Here is a 23,489-nt window from a genome sequence, read left to right as displayed (position 1 = left end):
ACTTCCACTCCACTCAAAAATCGATTTGACGCAGGCAGTATGCATCTTCGGGAAATCAACGGCTGAGATCGCGTGCCCAGATCACTTGGCTGATCCAACGAGGTTCGGGAGCCAACTTCGGGCAAACCAAACGGACTTTAACGTCCGGGGAGCAGGCGGATTTGGTGTTGTACAGGGGACGCGTGGCGCGTCCTGATTGTGTCGGGGCCCCTCCTGCTCGTACAGTCTTTGGAGAATGGCGGTGCGGGGAGACCGGGGTGGTTTTCCAAAACCACCGCGCTGTTGAAATTAATAATTTAACATCTATTCATATACGATGCACTTCGATTTTGCTTACCAATTTTGCGTACAGGGAGTTGAGTTTGGAAGCGACAACAAGGTTGCATTTCCTTTGATATTAGGTTTTTCTCTTTAAAATGTCTGAGTTATGGTTTTCTTATCGTAATCTATATGTTTGTTATTTACTTTGAAACTTATTTCTTCTGGAAATATGCAACATTTTTTTTAATATTATTAAGTTTATTTTCTTATAATTTTTTTTTGATAAAATAATAAAATAAAGAATTCCAGAAAGTCTATTAAGCCTATAGAAGGGGAGAGGAGCAAGGATTTTGGTTATTTAGGAGCTTGTCTATCTTATTGTGTTTTTCGAGAACTTGCCCTGGTGAGTTCCAGTTTGATTCGATGAAAACCCCAAGATAATCTTTGTTGGGTGAATTCATTCCGGATTCACAAGAGCAGTTCAATATTTTAGCTTAGTCATTTGATGGGCAATCATTGCATGTCATTAGTAGGGGCTTGAATGTTACTTTTATGAACATGTATCATCTTTACATTATTACAAGTTTCAGAACCAAAGGATTTGTAATATTCTTTTTTCCCTGATATGGTTAAGATGGACGATATTTAACCATGATATTTTCTGTGGTCTTTTCCATGGTATTTGCCTTCGCTTTTTGAGAAAATAATAAAATAAAGGCTTATAGAAAGTCCATCAAACCTATAAAAAGGGAGAGGAGCAAAGCATTTAGACACTAAGAGTTTGTTTATTTTATTGTGTTTTTTTAAAACTTGACATAGCGAGTTCCAATTTGATCCCTAGACGAAACCCACGGTAGTCGGTAATCTTTGTTGAGTAGATCCATCCAAAATTCACAACATGCCATTTTCAGTGTTACTTGTATAAGCATGTATCATTTTTACATTAATATAAATAAATGACTACATTTTTTTTCTCAAATCCTTTTGTGTTTGGTGTTTTGGGTCCCGAACATTTTAGGACACAATAATGTGTCAGATCAAGTGACAATTTTACAGTTTGGGATCTTCCAGTGGTAGCAGAACCGTGCATTTTACCGGCCTAAGGATTCTTGTCAGTGAATCAGATCTTTGTTCGCAGGATTGAAATTTTTTTGTCGTAACTTCAGTGAGATTTCTTTTCGCCTAAACTGACATTTTCCCATTTTCTCATCTTCAGCGATACCAAGTGTCACCCTAGACTGTTCCATTATTAATTTTATTATTTTTAAATGATTCGTACGGATCAGATCTAAGACTATCATACGGGATCTGTAGTCCAATGTCGAGATTGAGCCCATCACAGATCTGGGGGATCACATCAATTACGAAGAGGAGGTCAAATCGACTGTAAATTTGAGGCAGAGTTTGGTCAGTTGGGATGTCGATTTCTAGTTGTGAAATTATCATTTTCTGGCAATAGTTTTGATCATTGTGGTCGATTGCCACCATAAGGCTAAGCTGCTCATGCAACTTAATTTAGGGATCCATTGCCACGATTAAGTAGAAGCCAGATTATGGTGTGCATGCGTTTGAACAACACTGAGAATGGCCAAAATCATTGAAGCGACCATGAAATGTTGATCTGCGGGTGCGAGTACCACGAAGGTTAGCGTGATCACCAGAGAAAGACGAAGTCTAATAGCATGTGGATTTTGTGCGAGGTACGCTGAGTAATTTATATTGTTGGAGCAATCTGGCCAGTGGGTGTCGGTTTGAGACAAAACATGTGCATGGGATTGTTATCGTGGCAGTCGATTGGAGCTTGTGCGAGCTAGATCGGTTACAGGATAGAAAACAAGAAGTTGGACCAAGCAAGTGCGTGCATCAGCCTATGCATCGCAAAAACCGATTGCAGATACTTGTGTAGAGAACCCGAGTACAACTCCTGTAACATGGATACGTTGTGCGGACCTGCTCATTGAACAGGTGTACCCTAGAAAAGAACCAGTTACTTGGTGTTGAAGGGAAAACCCATCCAAAACATCTGGCTGTGTAACCTATGTATTCACGGACATATCAATCAGGTGTCCGGCAGAGATCCACGGACACTGCTGGAGTTAGTAGTTCCAGGGAGGGTCGATCAGCCAAATCACTGTAGAACCCAGGATTTTCCATACCACAGGAGAATGGGTCAATTGTGGCAGAGTTAGCTGATATATTTTGCAATTTGTCGAAATGAAATTAAAGCACAGGGTCGAGGGTCATTCATACATTAGCTTTCCAAGGCTGAAGGGCCATACACTGATTGTGTAGGAATTTACAGGGTAAGTTCCACAGAAGAATACCAAAAGGACACCGCTCACAACCAGATCTCAAATCAATACACCAGTATTTTGACGTGGTTAAAACCCTCAGAGTGCAAGGAGGGAAACAGTCCACGGCCTGTCCCAACGTGGGTACAGACAATTTATTAATCAAAGAATGAAAATTTACATAAGCTTCTCTCATGCACGGATTACCCGAACAATGACCCTCCATGCGCTTTAAATAGAACTCATGGACCAATCGGGTGTCAAGCCACGGATCAAGTGTCGGTAATACCGAGGTGAGAGTGAACCGTCGGATCACTACATATCGTGACCGTCGGATTGTAAGTTACAAAATGTACAACGGTAAAGAAACACACTTTACCTAACTCTAACCTAACTCTATACTAGACCAAGTTGAACTTAACTATATCCTATGTGTCGGAATATCCTAACATCCCCCCTTAAGAACAACTTGGGATAGGATTGAAGGATTTACAAATATGACACAATAGGAGAAGGAAGGAGGCACTAGAGCCTATCCCCCCTTAGTGACAACTTCCTGAACTCCAAGCATATATCGAAGTTTAGTGAACTTCGCCTCTGTGAGAGCCTTTGTGAAGATGTCTGCAACCTGATCATCCGTTGGACAATATTGCACTTCAAGAACATGGTCAAGAATGAGCTTTCTGATGAAGTGCATGTGTAGTTCAATGTGTTTGCTGCGCTGATGCTGGACTGGATCTTTGCATAGCTGAATGGCACTTTGATTATCACACCAAAGTGTGGTTGGATGCTGCTGCTCAAAGCCAAACTCTGATAGGATCTGACGAAGCCACAAGGCTTCCTTACTAGCTTCCACGGCACCACGATACTCTGCTTCTGCTGACGAAAGAGAAATGGCAGCCTGTTTCTTACAAGCCCATGTAATAGGTCCTGAACCAAGAGTGAAGACATAACCGGCAGTAGACTTCCGATCATCAAGGTCACCAGCCCAATCAGAATCAGTGAAACCAACTAACAGAGGAGCTGCTTTGGCACTGTAATGAATCCCAAACTGTATTGTACCTCGAACATAACGAAGTATTCTTTTAGCTGCTTTCCAATGACTTTCACGGGGGTTTTGCATAAAACGAGCAACAAGGCCAACAACAAAGGAAAGATCAGGACGAGTATGGGTTAAATACAAGAGTTTTCCGACAAGTTGACGGTATAAGGTAGCATCAACTTCAGGAGAAGTACAAGAGACTGAAAGTTTGACTCCAGACTGAAAGGGAGAAGGGGCTGGCTTACAGTCTTCCATGTGAAAATGACGAAGAATATCACAAGCATACTTGGACTGGGAAAGGAAAATACCCTCTTGGGATTGCAAGACTTGAAGACCGAGAAAATAGTGTAAGTGTCCTAAGTCTGTCATTTCAAATTTCTTTTTAAGGCTGGACTTCACATGGTTTATAAGGTTGGGATCACTACCAGTAAGAATAAGATCATCAACATAAAGAACAAGGATGATGAGAGAGTTGCCCACTTTCTTGGTGTAGACAGTATTGTCAGAATGACACCTAGAAAAGCCAGATTCTAAAAGAAAGCTATCCATTTTGGCATACCAAGCTCGAGGAGCTTGCTTGAGGCCATAAAGGGATTTCTTAAGTCGACAAACGAGGCTGGAGTCTGTTTGTATGAAGCCAATGGGTTGTTCCATATAGATTTCTTCCTGCAAGTCCCCATGCAAGAAGGCAGATTTAACATCCATTTGATGTACTTCCCATTTTAAAGAGGCAGCAAGGGAAAGAACAAGGCGGATAGAGTTCATTTTGGCAACTGGAGAGAAGGTTTCAGTGTAGTCAATGCCTTCAACCTGTGAAAAGCCCTTAGCAACTAGACGAGCTTTATGTTTATTAACTTTCCCATCTGGTCCATACTTGGTTCTGTAAACCCATTTGCATCTAACAAGTTTGCGTCCCTTTGGTAGAGGAACAAGATCCCATGTATCATTTGTCATCAATGAATGATATTCTTCATTCATAGCTGTTTCCCAATGTGGATGGCCTGAAGCTTCTGCAAAAGTGTCAGGATCATGATTCACTGGAGCTTGAGCCAGTAAAGAAGAGGCTCTTTCAAACTGAGAACGTGTACGTCGCTGATCTGTAGGATCACCGGCAAGATCACCTGCTGCATCCCGAGTAGCACGGACCCATCTTGGAAGTTGAGGATCCTGAGAAGGTGGGGAAGGATTATCATCCTCGCTTTCATCATCAGAAGAAGAAATGTTCTCAAAGATAGAAGAGATGGGAAGAGGTGGCACATCCGCCGGACTAGGCTCGCAGGCCGATTTATTTTCATCAAATTTTACATCTCTTCTAATGATAACATTTTTGGACTTAAATGGAATAAGTCTATAGCCTTTTACATCTTCAGAATATCCAACAAAAGTACATTTCTCACTCTTAGGTTCTAAGGCTTTATGCTTTTCATCTGGAATATGGGCCCATGCTTCACTTCCAAACACACGAAAGTGACTTACATCTGGTTTAATGGAACTCCAAGCTTCTTCTGGAGTGATATTCTCTAGAACCTTAGTAGGAGTGCGATTGATTATATAATTTGCACAATTAATTGCTTCGGCCCAAAAACTAAGACTGAGTCCTTTAGATTGCAGCATACAATTAGCCATTTCCTTTAAAGTGCGATTTTTCCTTTCAGCTACACCATTTTGTTGTGGAGTGTATGGAACAGTATGTTGCATTTGAATTCCATTTTCGGTGCAAAAGGTGATGAATGCATTTTTAACATATTCTCCACCATTATCAGTTCTTAGCTTAAGAATTTGATGTCCAGATTGTTTTTCAACGAATGCTTTGAAGGCCAAAAAGGTGGTAAATACTTCGCTCTTGAGTTTTAAGAAGTATACCCAAGTGCGTCTAGAGAAATCATCAATGAAAGTTAAGAAGTACTTGCAGCCAGAGAATGAAGCAACAGGAAGAGGACCACATAAATCACTGTGCACAAGCTGTAAAGGGGCTGAGGCGTGCCAAGAGGCACGTTTGTCAAAACTGTCCCGATGATGTTTTCCGAGTACACATCCGGAACAAACACCATCTTTGCAAGATACCATAGGAAGACCTGTCACCATGTTTTCTTTACATAGATGCTGAAGGGAGCGATAGTTTAAGTGACCATACCGCTCATGCCAAAGTTTGCTCACTTCATCATTATGAGCAACAAATACTGAGGGAAGATGGGATGACCCAAAGTTGTGAAACTTATACAACCTTTTGGAATCATCAGCAAGACCAGTAGCTAGAATCTGTTTAGGATCTTTTAGATCCTTGATTACAACATCATGAGGTGAAAATTCAACGATTTTACCTTCACCTGAATGAGTTATCTGATAGACAGATAGAAGGTTGCAGGATAAGTTTGGAACACATAATACATCATTGAACTGACCATTGTCTAGATGAACAGTTCCAGTCCCTACAACATTAAGAGATCTATCATCACCAACATATATATTTTTGGTGTTACAATCATTTAAAGAAGAAAACATGGCTTGGTTTTTGGCCATGTGACAAGAGGCTCCAGAATCAATGAGCCACTCATGAGAATGAGAAGAAGAAGAAGATACATTTAATGCATAACCAGACTGAGATGATTGACGATGACATGCAGAAAATGCCGTTCCGGAAGTTGAAGTTGAAGTAGGCTCCAGATGGATGTTATGTTTCTTCATTGCGGCTTCCAAGGCTTCCATCTTCTTAAAGCATTTAGATTCTAAGTGGCCATCTCGATTACAAAAGTTACAATGTCTTTCAGTCTTCTTCCATTTGTTTTTATTGGGCTTATCATATTGCTGAAATGATCTTTCATCTTGAGGCTGAGTTGGTTTAGGACCATTCCTTTGAGGATAAGACTTCTTAGGATTCTTTGAATTTGGATACTGCTGGGCGGCTAACGCTTTTGTGGAAGAGTTTCCAAGATTAAGAAGACCAAGGTGTAAGAGTTTTTCTTGTTCTCTTATTAAGGAATCACAAAAGGAGTCAAAGGAAGGGGGCTTGTAGTCTTTGCCTTGACAAATGAAAGCTTCCCTGGTAGAATGGAAAGTGGAAACAAATACAGAGTAGGCTGGCCCTAACTTAGTGAGGATGGAATAAATAAGGTTACCATCATCTTTCTTAACTTTAACACCTTCCAAGAGATATCTAAGGTTCTTGAATTTTGACAAGAAATCTTCAATGCAAGAAAAATTATTAGGATCCAAAGTAAGCAGCTCATTTTCAAGTTGATGGGCTCTAATTTCATTTTTAATCCCAAAAACTTTAGCAAGTTTTTCTAATGCTTCATGAGGAGTTTCAATTTCTGCAATGTGGAATCTAAGATCAGGAGAAACAGACATTCCTATCAAGCCACGTGCTTGATCTTGTCGATTTTCCCATTTTTCGGCCTTGTCTTCATCTTTGGGTTTCTTCTCTTGGTCTGTGGCTATTCTGAAGAGACCTTTACTTCTAAGTAAATCTCCCATGTAGGCGACCCATTGGAAGTAGTTAGTGCTGTCAAGAATGACTTGGCATGGACTTTCCATTTTTGAAAAACAACTGAAGCTGAAGATGCTGAAAGTGAGTGGTCCAATGGATAGATCTCGAAAAAATAGGCGGTTTTAAAAAAAACGGCTCTGAAAAAGGCTTCCGGATGAAGAAGTTATGGCTTTTTGAAAAAAAAATTGTTGACGTTGCCGGCAAAGTGCGCGAATGTGCGGGAATGAAAAAATCCGCCCCCACAAAATGGAGACTTGAACCCAAGACCTCTACTCTCTTAAAAGGTCTTTGAACCAATTGATCTATACAAAAGATTTGAGAGAGAGAGAGAGAGAGAGAGAGAGAGAGAGAGAGAGAGGGGGGGGGGGGGGGGGGGCCTCGATTTGCGTGCTTGCCTTGGGAAGACTCTTTTCCCCTACAAAACACAAAACACAAAACCCAACACGAATATCCAAAGAAAAACGAACCTTACGGCTCGAAGTTAGCTTTAGCCAAAAAACTAGAAATTTAAAAAAAATCTCAAAGTTAGCTTTTAGCCGAAAAACTAAATATTTTCCTCAATGTTTCTGATTTTCCGAGATCACACTAAGGTGCAGGGAAAAGAGCATACGCATGAGAAAAATCCTTTCTTTCTGTTTCTGATTTGCCCAGATCGCACAGAGTCGCAGGGCAAAGAGCATACGCAGAAATGAAAGGTATAGATCCGGGAAAAAAAACGGCTAAATAAACCGAAACCGAAATAAGCAGAGAGAAAATGACAGTAAACTGCAAAAAAAAAACACTGTATACCTCCCGATCTGAAAAATGACGCAGCTAGGGCTACCGGAAACCTTTTCGCGTGAAACGAAAGGGGTTCCTCACTGAAACAGATGCTCCGAATGCAACAGAGCAGTCCTCTCGGCCCGAAAGCAGTCAGAAACAGCAGATCTAGGAAACGACAGCCGCATGCAGTTCTACCGGCTTCAGATTTGGATCACCAACGGACGCGGCCCTCAAATAGCTCTGATACCATGTAGGAATTTACAGGGTAAGTTCCACAGAAGAATACCAAAAGGACACCGCTCACAACCAGATCTCAAATCAATACACCAGTATTTTGACGTGGTTAAAACCCTCAGAGTGCAAGGAGGGAAACAGTCCACGGCCTGTCCCAACGTGGGTACAGACAATTTATTAATCAAAGAATGAAAATTTACATAAGCTTCTCTCATGCACGGATTACCCGAACAATGACCCTCCATGCGCTTTAAATAGAACTCATGGACCAATCGGGTGTCAAGCCACGGATCAAGTGTCGGTAATACCGAGGTGAGAGTGAACCGTCGGATCACTACATATCGTGACCGTCGGATTGTAAGTTACAAAATGTACAACGGTAAAGAAACACACTTTACCTAACTCTAACCTAACTCTATACTAGACCAAGTTGAACTTAACTATATCCTATGTGTCGGAATATCCTAACAGATTGCACTGTCGTGAAGCACTATACATTCATAGCACATGGGCTCGAGGAAGGGACGCATGAGAATCACAACGGCCAAGCCATCCGTTGTTTAGTAACAGAGGTCATGGGCTGTATGCTGAGCCTTGAGGTCGCATCCGTCGAACAAAGTCAACCAACTATTGGCAGGTCGTGGGTAGTGGATGTATCGACAGGGGAAAGTGCGGACCAAAAGGATCGGGCCACCAATTGTTGTAATTTCCCTCCATGAAAATAAAATTAAAGTTGCCCTATTCATATGCAAGGCCTAGCTGCCCGAATGCCAAAGACCTGATGTGATTAGCAAAGAATGGGCCAAATTTCTCAATCTGTGCATTGTGCAGAATAAAATCGATGCAGCAAGAGGTGGATATGAAGTGAAAATTGCACGTGGCCAATCTACCAAGTTGGGGCTGAATTAAAGAACTATAATTTTCTCATTAAAATTTCAGAAAAGTTGAGCCATTATTGGTGGCCGAATCTCCTGGATTCGTGGTTGAGTTATTGCCAGATCAACTTGTTGTTGGGTTCAGAAATTTATTAAAATCAACTTTGTCATATACAGTAAAAGAGTTCATATGATCTGGAGGTGGATCATGAGCGAAATTCTGGAAGAGGCCAACTCATCTACATAAAAGTAGGCCAAAATTTGTAACGTCCAGCACTGTATTTTTCTAAGCGGCTGAGAAGTTGCCATAATCAAGGGCCGAGGGTGTGTGGATTGAAGGCTAAGTTATTTAGCCTAAACCAAGTTCCATCTTGTTGTCATGGTGTAATGCTCTGCTTCCTTCAATTCAAATGAGGTTAAGCGTCAGTTAAGATTTGAAATTTTTTCTCTGTCAGATATAACAAGGTATTTAAATTGTGATCACATACAAAACGAAGATTCGAAGCCTCCCTCATCAAAGACATTATTATTTTTGCAAGATAAACGATTTATTTCTGCAAAATATTCCACCTCCACCTATTGCAGGAATTGATTTTGCAGAAAGTGTCTTCCATTGGGTTATTATTTTTATTGCAATAAATTGTTTCTCCACTCAATTTCTCAAAAGGTGTGAATTGATTTTATTGAAGAAATTTGGGGAGAGTAGCAAGGAAATCCATTGATACCAAGCCATAATGTCATCACTTTACTTTTGGAAACACCTCAAGAATTGACATAGTAATACACTGCAAAACTTTTGTGGATGAAAAATGGCAACACCTTACGAATCAAAAGCAAGAGCTAAACAGCAAGCATTTCTCTTGGAAGGTCCATGCTATCCATTAGCATTCAAAGGATATCTAGAAGGAAGATGTAAGAAGCAAGCGTCTCTTTGAACTTGGATCCAAATTGCAAAGTACAAAGTTAGTAGGTGTCTTCCTATTGTTGGATGCCTTATACATGGCTTTGTGACTGACAGAGAAATCAGATTGAAAAGGTTATACTCATGGTTGCCTCTTGTCTCAGTAAAGTCCTAGTCTTAACAACATTGCTACTGCCTACAATGATGACATCATGAGAAGGATTTTTTAACTGATGGTAGAAGCCTTCCAAGGGTTGGACAGTATCACGCTTATTACATTCTTTTGAAGGTGCAAAATTTTAGAACACATGGTGAAATTCAAATTTGGTATATGTATGTTGGATATAGAGTGTGATGACTTAATCCTTCAAATGCTCCAATACTTTTGCACCAACATTACAACATCTCATCCAAACTTTGTCAAAACAGACATGCAAGAGTTCATGTCCCTGATCTTGGGAGAAGATAAGGTCATCTGCAAACAACTGAGATCCAAATTGTTGGCCATTTGAAGGAAGGAGCTAATTGTATCACCTATTTCCTATGAACTAGTTGAGGGATTGGTGAAACAAAATATCAAACTACTTAGGAAGAAGTTGACAAAAGAGGAATTAACAAGGATTTATGTTGACAACAAGAATGAACTAAGAAGGAAAGTTCTATGCTTTGTATGCAAGTGACCTTGGTCATTTTAGCACTCATGCTCAAATGTCATGAAGGGGATAATAGGAATAGAACAAGATTCCTCTACTATAGTTGATTCATTGATTTGCAAGAGAACATCCATGGAGGATACGAGTAGTTAAGTAAAAGTTCATCTCAACAATAAAATGTTTCTATGAGCACAAAAGACCAAGGAAACGACATTCAAGGAGACTTGCAGGGTGAATCAGTAATGATGGACCAACATGATGAACACTTAGAGGTGCATGGGTACAACATACATGATGAGCACTTAGGATAACATAAAGATGAACTGCAGATTGTTTCCACAAGTGGAGAAGTCCATGGAGAATACATTCAAGGAGACTTGAATGGAGAACCAGTAGTAGTGAACTGGCATGATGGGCATAAAAATGAAGGGCGGCATAACACATAGTATGCAGGATGAGCCACTTCCAGAGATATTGTCAAAAGCTCAAGTTCTAGGTGTGGCAATTGAGCATCAAGTGTAGACGGATACGAAGGCATATAATAAGACACTAGAATTTCCAAGAGAATACTTCGAGGGAAAGATTGAGCATTTTAAGATAGATCTTATGGCATTGAAGCAGAAAATCGAGTCAGTCTAAGGTGTCGTCTTACAGTAGAATAAGGAAACTGAAGAACTCATAGGAGTATGTGCCAAATCAACGACCATGTTGTACAGTGTTGAGGAACAACTCAAGTCCATCTCAAGGAAACCAAAAGAATATACTTGGGACTTGCAGAGCAACCATATTTAGGGATACATCGATATGGCTTGCAACTCTATCAGCCTACCTTTGTCAATTGGAGAAAGGAGGGAATCTTTTTCCAAATGGATCTTATGGGAGCCCTCCATATGGTTTTTACTGGTGGACCAAGGCCAAGCAATGATTTTCCAAATTAGGAGCATGCCAATTAGAATCAGACTAGTGCAACATCAACATGGTGGGAGTCTTCCTCGCATATGTACTCAAAAGGATTTATGAGCTGGAACCTGATGAATCTTCAGAAGACATTCATAGCCAAGGACAAACGGCACTTCGAACCATGCCTCATGAGCTATGAAGTTGGGTTATGGTGGCATTGGGATCCAAGAGGTTCTGTTAATAGCAAGTGGAGTCAAGAATTAGATTGGGATCCAGGGGAGAGTACACACACCACTCATGGACAGTGGTCTCAAAGGTTGTTCTAGGATTTAGGCATTGAAAGATCTATCCTTGATTGGATGATACACTGGCATATTGTGATGATTCAGTGGTTCATATGAGACCCTAATATTGTTATGTGTATGCTTCATACAACCTTACTGATAGATAGGTGTGAATTGCTTGAGGTAAAGCAATATCGAGGCAACAGGGTTTGTAATATTATTTTTTCCTGATATGGTCAAGATGGACGATATTTAACCATGGCATTTGTTGTGGTATTTTCTCATGGTATTTTCCTTTGTTTTTTGAGAAAATAAAAAATAAATTGTTCTAGAGAGTCCGTCAAGCCCATAAAAGGGGAGAAGAGCAAGGCATTTGCACATCAGGGAGTTTGTCTATCTTGTTGTGTTTGTTGAGAGCTTAGCGTGGTTAGTTCCAGTTTGATCACGGGACGAAAACCTCACAGTGATCATTGTTAGGTGGATCTATCTAGGATTCACAAGAGTGCTTCAATTTTTAGCTTAGTCATTTGATTAGCGGTCATTGCATGCCATTGGTAGGGGCTTCAATGTTACTTGTAAGAGCATGTATCATTTCTACATTATTAATATAAATAAGTGGCTTATTTTTTCTTTCTTAGATCCCTTTATGTTCCGTGTTCTGGGTTGAAGCAATTTTAGACACAATAATGTGCCAGATCTATTGAAAATTTTACCATTTGGGATCTCACAAAATATGTTTGCCATTTCTGTTTAGGTATCCCACTGATCTTATCATCTTGTGAGCTTTCAGCTTTGATGCAGATTCGCTATATTAAAAAAAGTTATAGATAACGATAAGTTGCATAATAAAATATTTGTAGTTGCTAAAAATAATAAAAATGGTAAATTTGTAGTTGAAAAAATGGTAAATCCCATATTAAAGTACCTGAGAAAGTATTAAATTTTAGTTTTAAAAAATTGCAACAAAGCTAGTTGACCAATTAATTTTAACCTTTTTCTTTTTTACGTTTTCCAATTGTATGTTTATAGGGGTGGAAAATTTATTCTATTGAACAAAGAATTTTGAGTCAATGTAGTGGAAAAACAAAGTTAAAACTTGGATGAAATTATTAAAAGTTTTGAATATAATGGTGGTTCATTTAAATATTTCAAAATTTTGAAAAATTAATATGATTAAATTTATAGATATATATCCAATCATGAAACAATTATTTTGGAATGACAGGATGGTTTGGAGGGCTATATCTAAAATGAGACAAATTAACTCCATATGGGATATTGAAGTTGAAACATGGCACATTATTTCATCCCCCAAGGAGATCAAAGAGGAGGCATTTACTTTTTTCCAAAAATCATTTCCAAGATAGGTAGGAGGGTCACATGGTAGAAAAGATCAAATTCATCAACAAATCTCCTAACTGGTTCAATGAGGAGGATTCAACTATAATGGATAAGCAGATCTATGATGAGGAGCTACCTCAATCTCTCAAGGAGATGACCAAGGATAATATCCGGGGGCCTAATGGTTGGCCATGTGATTTCTTCCTCCACTTCTTTGAACTGATGGGGCCGGATTTTGTGTGGATGGAGGAAGCAGTGCAAAAATCTTGGCGTATTTCAGGTGCTATCAACTCGACCTTCCATACTCTCATCCCTAAGAAATCTAGCTATAATTCATTTTCAGATTATAGGCATATCTATTTATGCAATTCCACCTTACAAAATGATGTCTAAGCTCATTGCTAACCGAGTGATCTAGGTGGCCCCAGAAATAGAATAAGCCTTGAAAATGCTCAAAAACCAAAGTTATTAGATTGAAATGAAACTAGGACCAAATGGTAGTGCTTGTCGTTCCGATTCCAACGATGTGAACAAAACTCAAATATGAGTTCGTATGCTCAAGATATGGCCGATCAAAGTTCTAGTCAAACTAGGCCAAGTGGCAGTCACTAACGAGGCAACAATTTGGCAAAGGGACAGTGGATTGAAAATGACAGTTAGAAAGGGCTAATTTGTTGCCTCCTTAATTCATCCACTAACCCTTTAAATCCAGCGGAAAATGTTTAATTGTATTGTTATTAAAAATTAAAAAAAAATGTATATATTTGGGGTGGCGGCCTGCCACCACCCAACGGTCCAACGACAATGTTGTATTGTCTATAAAACAAAATGTATATAATAAATGGTTCGAGGCCACAGGTACCGTGGACCCCACGCAGTCGTGTATTTGCTACTCAATAGGGAGCCGACGAGGGTCAAACCTCTTCGACCTATGTGAGCCACCCTCTAATGAGCGATTTCAAATAATAAACTACCAACCAAGCTGCGTAACCGTTAGGGTAATTGCCAACAATGTCGACTATTTAATAAAATAACAAACTATATATGGTTGTAGCAAGTTTTGAACCTAGCTCGTCCCCACAATAATCACCACCACTTGCTAGCGAGCCAACAACTTGTTTGTTGGAAGGTTCGCCCATGTTTTGTATATAAACCTCATTCATTTTCCAATGGAGCAGGGGAGGTGACGTAACTGGGACAAAGTGGAAAGTTGTGCAAATAGAACCGGGATGAAGGCATATAATAAGACATTAGAATTTCCAAGAGAAGACTTCCAGGGAAAGATTGAGCATTTTAAGATAGATCTTATGGCATTGAAGAAGAAAATCGAGTCAGTCTGAGTTGTTGTCTTATAGTAGAACAGGGAAATTGAGGAACTCATAGGAGTATGTGCCAAATCAATGGCCATGTTGTATAGTGTTGACGAACAACTCAAGTCCATTTCAAGGAAACCAAAAGAATATACTTGGGATTTGCAGAGCAACCCTTTTTAGGGATGCATCGATACGGCTTGCAACTCTATCAACCTACCTTTGTGAATTGGTAGGGATTTTTTTCCAGATGGATCTTATGGGAGCCCTCCATATGGTTTTTACTGGTGGACCAAGGCCAAGCAATGATTCGCCAACTTAGGAGCATCCCAATTAGAATCAAACTAGCGCAACATGAACATGGTCGGAGTGTTCCTCGCATATCTACTCAAAAGGATTTGTGAGCTAGCACCTGAAGAATCTTGAGAAGACATTCATAGCCAGGGACATAATGCACTTCGAGCCATGGCTCATGAGCTATGAAGTTGGGTTATGGTGGCATTGGGATCCAAGAGGTTCTGTTAATAGTAAGTGGAGTCAACAATTAGATTGGGGTCCAGGGGAGAGTACACACACCACTCATGGGCAGTGGTCTCAAAGGTTGATCTGGGATTCAGGCATCGAAAGATCTATCCTTGATTGGATGATACACTAGCATATTGTGATGATTCAGTGGTTCATATGAGACCCTGATATTGGTATGTGTATGCTTTAGACAACCTTACTGATAGATATGTGTGAATTGCTTGAGGGAAAGCAATATCAAGGAGGGAGGGTTTGTAATATTATTTTTTCCTGATATGGTCAAGATGGACGATATTTAACCATGGTATTTGTTGTGGTATTTTCCCATGGTATTTGCCTTCATTTTTTGAGAAAATAACAAAATAAAGGCTTCTAGAGAGTCCATCAAGCCTATAAAAGGGGAGAAGAGCAAGGCATTTGGACATTAGGGAATTTTTCTATCTTGTTGTGTTTCTTGAGAGCTTAGCATGGTTAGTTCCAGTTTGATCTCGAGACGAAAACCTCGCAGTGATCTTTGTTGGGTGGATCCATCTAGGATTCACAAGAGTGCTTCAATATTTTAGCTTAGTCATTTGATGAGCAGTCATTGCATGTCATTGGTAGGGGCTTCAATGTTACTTGTAAGAGCATGTATCATTTCTACATTATTAATATAAATAAGTGGTTTAATTTTTCTTTCTCAGATCCCTTTATGTTCCGTGTTCTGGGTTGAAGCAATTTTAGGACACAATAATGTGCCAGATCTATTGAAAATTTTACCGTTTGGGATCTTACAAAATATGTTTGCCATTTTTGTTTAGGTATCCCACTGATCTTATCATCTTGTGAGCTTTAAACTTTGACATAGATTCACTATATTAAAAAAAGTTATAGATAACAGTAAATTGCATATTAAAATATTTGTAGTTGCTAAAAATAATAAAAATGGTAAATCCCATATTAAAGTACCTTAGAAAGTATTAAGTTTTAGTTTTAAAAAATTGCAGCAAAGCTAGTTTACCAATTAATTTTAACTTTTTTCTTTTTTACGTTACCAATTGTATGTTTATAGGGTGGAAAATATATTCTATTGAACAAAGAATTTTGAGTCAATGTAGTGGCAAAACAAAGTTAAAACTTGGATGAACTTTTTAAAAGTTTTGAATATAATGGTGGTTTTTTTAAATATTTCAAAATTTTGAAAGATTAATATGATTAAATTTATTGATATATATCTGATCATGAAACAATTATTTTGGAATGATAGGATGGTTTGGAGGGCTATATCCACAAGGAGACAAATTAACTCCATATGGGATATTGAAGTTGAATAGGGCACATTATTTCATCCCCCAAGGAGATCAAAGAGGAGGCATTATTTTTTTTCAAAAATCATTTCCAAGATAGGGAGAGGATCACATGGTAGAAAAGATTGAATTCATCAATAAATGTCCTAACTGGCTCAATGAGGAGGATTGAAATATAATGGATAAGCAAATCTCTAATGAGGAGCTACATCAATCTCTCAAGGAGATGACCAAGAATAATAAACATTGGCTTGATGGTTGGCCAAACGATTTCTTCCTCCACTTCTTTGATTTGATGGGGTCAGATTTGTTGTGGATGGAGGAAGCAGTCCAAAAATCTTGGCGCATTTGAAGTGCTATCAACTCGACCTTCCTTACTCTCATCCCTAAGAAATATAACTCTAATTCATTTTTAGATTATATGCCTATCTATTTATGCAATTCCATCTTACAAAATGATGTCTAACCTCATTTCTAACCGGGTGATCCAAGTGCCTCCAGAAATAGAATTAGCCTTGAAAAAGCTCAAAAATCAAAGTTATTAGATTGAAATGAAACTAGGACCAAATGGTAGTGCTCGTCATTTGATTCCTATGGTGTGAACGAAACTCAAATATGAGTTCGTATGCTCAAGATATGGCCGATCAAAGTTCTAGTCAAACTAGGCCAAGTGGTAGTCACTAATGAGGAAACAATTTGGCAAAGGGATGACGCATGGAAAATGGTGGTCAAAAAGGGCTAATTTGTCGCTTCCTTAATTCATCCAGTAACCCTTAAAGTCTGGTGGAAAATGTTTAACCATATTGTTATTAAAAATAAAATATATATATATATATATATATATATATATATATATATATATATATATATATATATATTTGGGGTGGTGGCCTGCCACCCCCAAATGGTCCAATGACAATGTTGTATTATCTATAAAACAAAATGCATTTAGTAAAATAGTCAAGGGCACAAGTATTGAGGACCCCAACCAACATTGTATTGGCTACCCAATAGGGAGTTGGCGACGGTCGAACCTGTTCGACCTATGTGGGCCGCCCTCCAACAGGCGACTTCAAATAATAAACTACCAACCAAGCAGTGTAACTATCAAGGTAATCACCAACAATGTCGACTATTTAATAAAATAACAAACTATATATGGTTGCAACAGGTTTTGAACTTGGATCGTCCCCACGATAATCACCACCAATTGCTAACGAGCCAACAACTCGTTTGTTGGAAGGTTCGCCCACGTTTTGTATATAAACCTCATTCATTTTCCAATGGAGTGGGGGAGGTGACGTAATCGGGACAAAGAAGAAAGTTGTGCAGGCATAACTAAGAGTTCCCAAGCTAGAATTGTGCCCAGGCGGACATGGAAACCGAGAAAGATTTTGAAGGAATATTGGGAGAATATTCTTGCAAGGAATCTTGAGGAAATCTAAAGGTTCCTTGGAGCTCCAGAGGTCACTTGCTCAGAATATGGTCAAGCTTATAGTCATTTGACATGATTTCGCACCACGAATCTAATCGTTTCTACATCTGAGCTTTGTATTTTATATCCATGAAAAAAATTGGAGGTATAAGGGTCATTTATGTAAATTTGATTGTAATTCATTTCTTTGCTCCCATTTAGTGAAAGAAGGCCTCCCCACTTTGAGCAGGGCCCGAAGACGTAGCCCACCTTGGGTGAACTCCATAGTCAAATCGTTTGTGTGCCTTTGATCTTATGGTTGATTTATGATTTACAGTTCTTTTCATGTGTTTAAATTACTTGGTTACATGCTCTTTTATAAGAAATTCTGTATGCATCCTTCAAGTTAAAAAGATCTAGATCATCGAGTTAAAAATATTATTTCCCCACACATCATGGTTGAGCAGTTCAATTTTTTGTCCAATGGGAGAATTTAGGACGTTGTAGCAATTACACAAGTGAGCATTCACTCGATTAAATCCAGGAAACATAAATCATGTCCTATGAAAATTGACCTAATCCGGGCATATGACAATGTTGATTGAGAATTCATGTCTATGATTCTATACAAATTTGCTTTTAAGCATAGGCATGTTTCTTGGATAATGGTATCCATTACCACAACTTCTATGGTGATCCTGGTCAATGGGGAGCCCACAAATTTCTTCAAAATGAGCAGAGGGTTGAGACAAGGTTGTGCTTTGTCTCCACTGTTATTTATTTTAATTATGGATTCTCTCAATAAAAGTGTTCATGCCATGAAGGAAGCATGCACAATCAAGGGATGTGGGATTACTAGAAACAACCAATTATCACACCTCCTATTCATTGATGACATACTTTGTGGAGGGGAGGAAAAATTATCTTAATGGGAAGCCTTTCATAATATATTTCAGGATTTATACAAAGCCTCTAGTCTCCACATAAACATAGAAAAATTCGAGCTCATCTTTGATGGGGGAGATACATCTGAAATAAATGGCATTGCATATTTGTTTGGGGTGAAGTTTCGTCCACTATCATCGTGACTCAAATACCTGGGTTGTTTCTAGAAGCCTAACCAATACAAGATTGCTGATGGGGACTGACTAGTTGCAAAATTTGAGAATTCATTGCTCAGATGGGACCATAAATGGATTTTTATGGGGGCAAGTTAATTATGGTCAGAGAAGTTTTTCAAAGGATTTCAATGCTCTAGATGCATATATTCCAAATTCCCCAAGCCATAATAAAAAAGATTGATTCTACTGTGGAAAACTTTATGTGGTCTAGATTCAGTTCCAAGCAAAAGATCCCACTAGTTGGACTTAATCTCATTTCTAGACCGGTTAAAAAAGGTGGCTCAGGCATCCTGAGCATAAAAAGTTTTAATCAGGCTCTCCTGATGACCAGCCTATGGTGCATATTTAGGGAGCATGGCCTCTGACAATCTATTATGATGGCTAAATACATTCCTCAAGGAGATTTGGAGGAGTGGACCCAAGTAGGATCTCCATCGAGGTCTTGCATTTCAGTCAAATGGTGGAGCTTAAGGTCAGTGATCCCTTGGTTATGTAGCAACCTTCTCTAGGTTGTCGGGGATGGGCAGAGAATACAAGTGGGGTTGGATGCAATTAAAGGCATGCATGGATGTCATCTCCTATCGGTTCCTTTAGTCAAATTTCTCAATAAGGAGAGATTCAACAATTTGGCGAGCATTGGGAGGGGACATCAATTGCCTCTATCTATTGTTTCTTGGCCTCATGCTCGAGACATTGGCATCCATGCATTCCTATAGGCAGAATGGGAATCATATTGAGGTAATCTCTGCTAGGCTGGTATTCTTTGGACTCCATGTCTGTATAGATTTGTGTGGGGTGGACATTTGTTCGATGGCAAAATTGTTGTTTCAGAATCATATGAGCTTATCGTTTCTTGCTCTCAACCCCTCCCTTTTGCTGAGTTGATTGATACGCTATGGGGTTGGGAGGTGCCTCTTAATATTTTATGCTTTACATGGTTAATTCTCCACAACCACATTCTCACACGGGACACCCTTCTAAAGAAGGGATTTATTGGGCCTGGTAGATGTTCCCTCTGTATGGCAGCGGTGAAGGATTGCCTCCATCTTTTTATTCTCTGCCCTTTCGCCAGGGACATTTGGAAGCAGGTGATTTCTCCTATGGGCTTACAATTATTGTAGCTGATATGTCCTCGGTGGTTGATTGGATATGCTCTTGGGAACGCCAAAATCAGGCTTATAGATTTGTTCCTCTCTATATTTTATAGGGTATTTGGCGTGCACGTAATCAATATATATTTGAACGTTCATCCCCCAATGCACTGCTGAATTCCCTCCACGTCATAACACTTTTTATGGAGATTGGACCATGGGTCGCCAAGGGTTCCCCTCAGACTGTAATTTATTTTTATCTGGATAATATTCAAGCTATTTGTTATTTTGATGGGACTTCTACCGGAGGGCGATATGGGTGTGGTGTCACACATCATAGAGACCATGCTATGTCTTTTTGCTTCCAATGGTTTGGCAGCCTAGGTGACAATTGTCGAGCCGAGATGCTGGCGTTACGGGGTGCTTTACAGGTGGCTCAGTGGCTTTGTTTTGATAGCATTCGGGTGGTCGGGGACTCCCTTTCCACTATCCGATGGATCTTAGGTAGTTTCGTTGTTCAGGTTCCAAATTTCTTTGGATGTAGTGCATTTTTGTCTTTAAGGCTCTTTTCTCGGAGGTCACCTTTCAACACATTTACAGAGAACATAACGTTGAATCTGATTCCCTCTCAAAGCATAATCCGTCTCTTCAGCCCGACTATATGCACTTTGAACAAGTTGGGGAAGGTTCTATACAAAGCCAAGGTTCTTCTGTAATATTATGAAGTTCTCGGTCTCTACTGGGGATTCGGGCCCTCCGGAGGTTTACTTAGTGGATTCCATTGGCTCCTTGTTGTCCTTCTCTTTTTTTCTTTATTTTCCACGATTGGCAGCATGTGCATCTGGTACGTTTTCCTTTATGATGCGATTGGAGTCTTAATTGTGTTTTGGCTAGCCGAGAGTATAATAGGATCAATCGATGATCTATCTGGAGAGATTTCTCTCTTTGAGCAATCAGAGATCATCATCCGCCTTGTTTTTGTTGTTATTTCTCTGGGTAAGTCTTTGGTCATGTCTATATTCTCTCTTGACCAGTCATATTTTTTTTTGCTGTGTTTTTGTCATTAATATGCAGAGTAAGTTGTTGGTTAGTCTGAAGATATTGATATGAACTATTGTCTTCATTAGAAAGTGAACAAGATGTAAGCAGATATAAAACATTTTATTAATGAAAATGTTCTGTTTTTTTTTCTTGGAAAAATATATTCTCAATTTTCCCTTAAAAATAATAAGTTGAAGTATATATATTCTAGAATGATCTTTTGTTTTTTTAGTATTGGATTTTTTGCCATTGAATTTTAATTGGTAATTATGATTTGCTTATCTGTTTTGCAATCAATGTACATGGATTTTGTATGATTTCTCCGATTTAACTTATGTCACATTTTATGCTTGCTGGTTCCTCCACAGGGATTTACGTTGGGGATAATCACGTGGTCCATTTTACAAGAGGATCAGACCAAGAACCGGGAGTCGGGGCCAGTTCAATTAATTCATTCGTCTCTAGTTCAATACCAAAACAACATCTGAGCTGTACGAATCCAACTGGCAACTGCGGCTTCCAAAATGGAAATAATGGAGTAATCCGTTCTTGTTTGGATTGCTTTCTCGAGGGAGGAGCTGTGCATCGATTTGAGTATGGTGTTAGTGTAGCTGTATTTTTCGCACAAGTCCGCGGAGGAACGTGCACATTTGCACAATCGGATCCCCCAGAAACAGTGATTCACCGTGCAGAGTACCTGCTTCAAAATGGGTTTGCAAACTACGATGTAATATCGATGAATTGTGAGGACTTCGCAATATACTGCAAGACAGAATTCATTGTTGAAAGTCATCACTCGGGAAGTGGGCAAGTAGCAGTACTCCGCGCTTTAATGTATGCTGGTAATTATTGTTTAACTTCAAAGTACGTGTATAGAGTTATATTTGCTGCTGATCCAGTAGTTGTGGCCATCGGGACGGTTGTAAGTTTTGCTACAGGGAGATATAAAGGAGATATTGGTGTTCGCGATGATAAAATTAAGGTACCAGTGGAGCTTTTGGCTGTCTATTTTGATTCTTCAATTGGTAGTAAGCCTCCAGTGGCTGGTAGTTCCACATCTCAAGCAATAAGCAGGGACAGGAGCTCCATTAACGGCACAAAGTCTCTCAATAGTGCAACGCCCAATTCGTAAGTAACATGATGGTTTATAGTTGACCCGTCTTCCATGAAAGTAAAATTTTCGAGTGGTAACAGTCTTCAAATATAAGGATAAATTGAAGGTTTTATTTGGTCATGTAGCAGGTTCTGGATTGGTTTGTGTCTGAGAAGTTTCAGGTCATAAATGGTCATATTAGATCGTCTGTGACCTAATTGTGTTTAATGAGTTGAAACTTAGTTGTATATGCTAGATGGGTTTGTGTCATAATAAGATCAAAATGTGTGCAATTGATTTCAGAGGACTAGATTGTTAATAGATCAGTGGAATGTGTTATAAGTTGCGGAAGTAATATGTCCAAAGTCATTGAGGGCGATCTAAATATCTGCACTTGTTTGCCCTTTGATGTGTTGATAAATTCATATATAAGGTTTCAAATATATTTGTTTGTTTCTATTGTGTTGGATTAATTGATGTATATATCATATGTGATTTAATATATGTATTTGGTTGTTTTTAATGTGTTGGATTAATTAGTGCATGTGCTTTAATGATATTTTTCATATTAATGTATAATTGACATATGGATTTGGTTGTTTTAATGGGTTGGTTTAATTAATGCATATGGTTTAAGGATATCTCTTTGATATTAAATATATAATTGATATGGCTATTCAAAAATTAAGGTCATATTTATATTTATTTATTTTTGTCAAGGTTATATTAATGTTTGTTTTTAACCATATGTTTAGTTTAATTTTCGTGTTGGCTCAAACTTTGCAGTTTAATTTTGTTATTTCTTTACTCTTTTTGTCTCTTTCTATTCACTTCCACCCCCTTACTTGGGGCACCAACTATTTCGGGGCTTTGTTAATCATATACACTCAATTATTTTGCTAGTACTTGACTATTTTATTTATTTTCTTTGGTGTGGTTTCCAAGGTGGGAGCCCAAAGACACTAATTTTACATTATCTAAATTAACACTTAGTTAATTTTCTTAGTTCTCGACTCTTTGCTTTTATGTCTTTGGTGTGGTTTCCAAAGTACCAGGTCAAAGTAATATTGTATTATTTGCTTTAAATATTAGGTATTTGCAATGCAAAGATAACATACTAAAAAATAGTAAATAATTAGTTATATTTTAAAGATTAAAATATTAATCTCAAATATCAATTTTGTTTCTAAAACTTTAATAATAATAAAACAAATTTAAATATTTAATATATTAATTAGATGGATATGTTTATTTATTTTGAAATAGGGTTTAATATATTAATTATATGGATAGGTTTGTTTATTTTGGAATAGGGTTTTATATATTAATTATATGGATAGTTTATTTATTTTGGAATAGGGTTTACGAAATAATAATTTAATTAGCAATAATTATTAGGTGGATGGTAGGGATGTAACCTCCATGAAATATTTCATAATATTCTCAATAGTAATACACAATGAAAGGTTGAGATTTATCTTAAAAATAGTAATTCTCTTTCTATATTTTTGTTAGGATATTCTAACACATAGGAAATAGTTAAGTATAACTTGGTCTAGTGTAGAGTTAGGTTAAGT

General features: G+C 38.5%; 1 protein-coding gene across 1 annotated transcript in view; it reads left to right on the top strand.

Annotated features, from left to right (window-relative positions):
- LOC149265093 (protein LEAD-SENSITIVE 1-like) overlaps positions 1–22,219 on the top strand; it is a 36,736-nt gene extending 14,517 nt beyond the window's left edge. Inside the window, exon 2 of the mRNA XM_089391495.1 lies at positions 21,188–22,219. Within this exon, the coding sequence (XP_089247621.1) occupies positions 21,188–21,951 (764 nt within the window). The 3' untranslated portion in view covers positions 21,952–22,219. The remainder of the gene's footprint in view (positions 1–21,187) is intronic.
- The last annotated feature ends 1,270 nt before the right edge of the window (positions 22,220–23,489 follow it).

The sequence above is a fragment of the Pinus tabuliformis genome, chromosome 6 (assembly GCF_031772625.1).
Source record: "Pinus tabuliformis cultivar Carrire ecotype Pingquan chromosome 6, CPIR1, whole genome shotgun sequence".
Classification (NCBI taxonomy): Eukaryota; Viridiplantae; Streptophyta; class Pinopsida; order Pinales; family Pinaceae; genus Pinus; species Pinus tabuliformis.
Note: the sequence above shows the minus strand (reverse complement) of the source record. Positions and strands in the feature narration are given on the sequence as shown.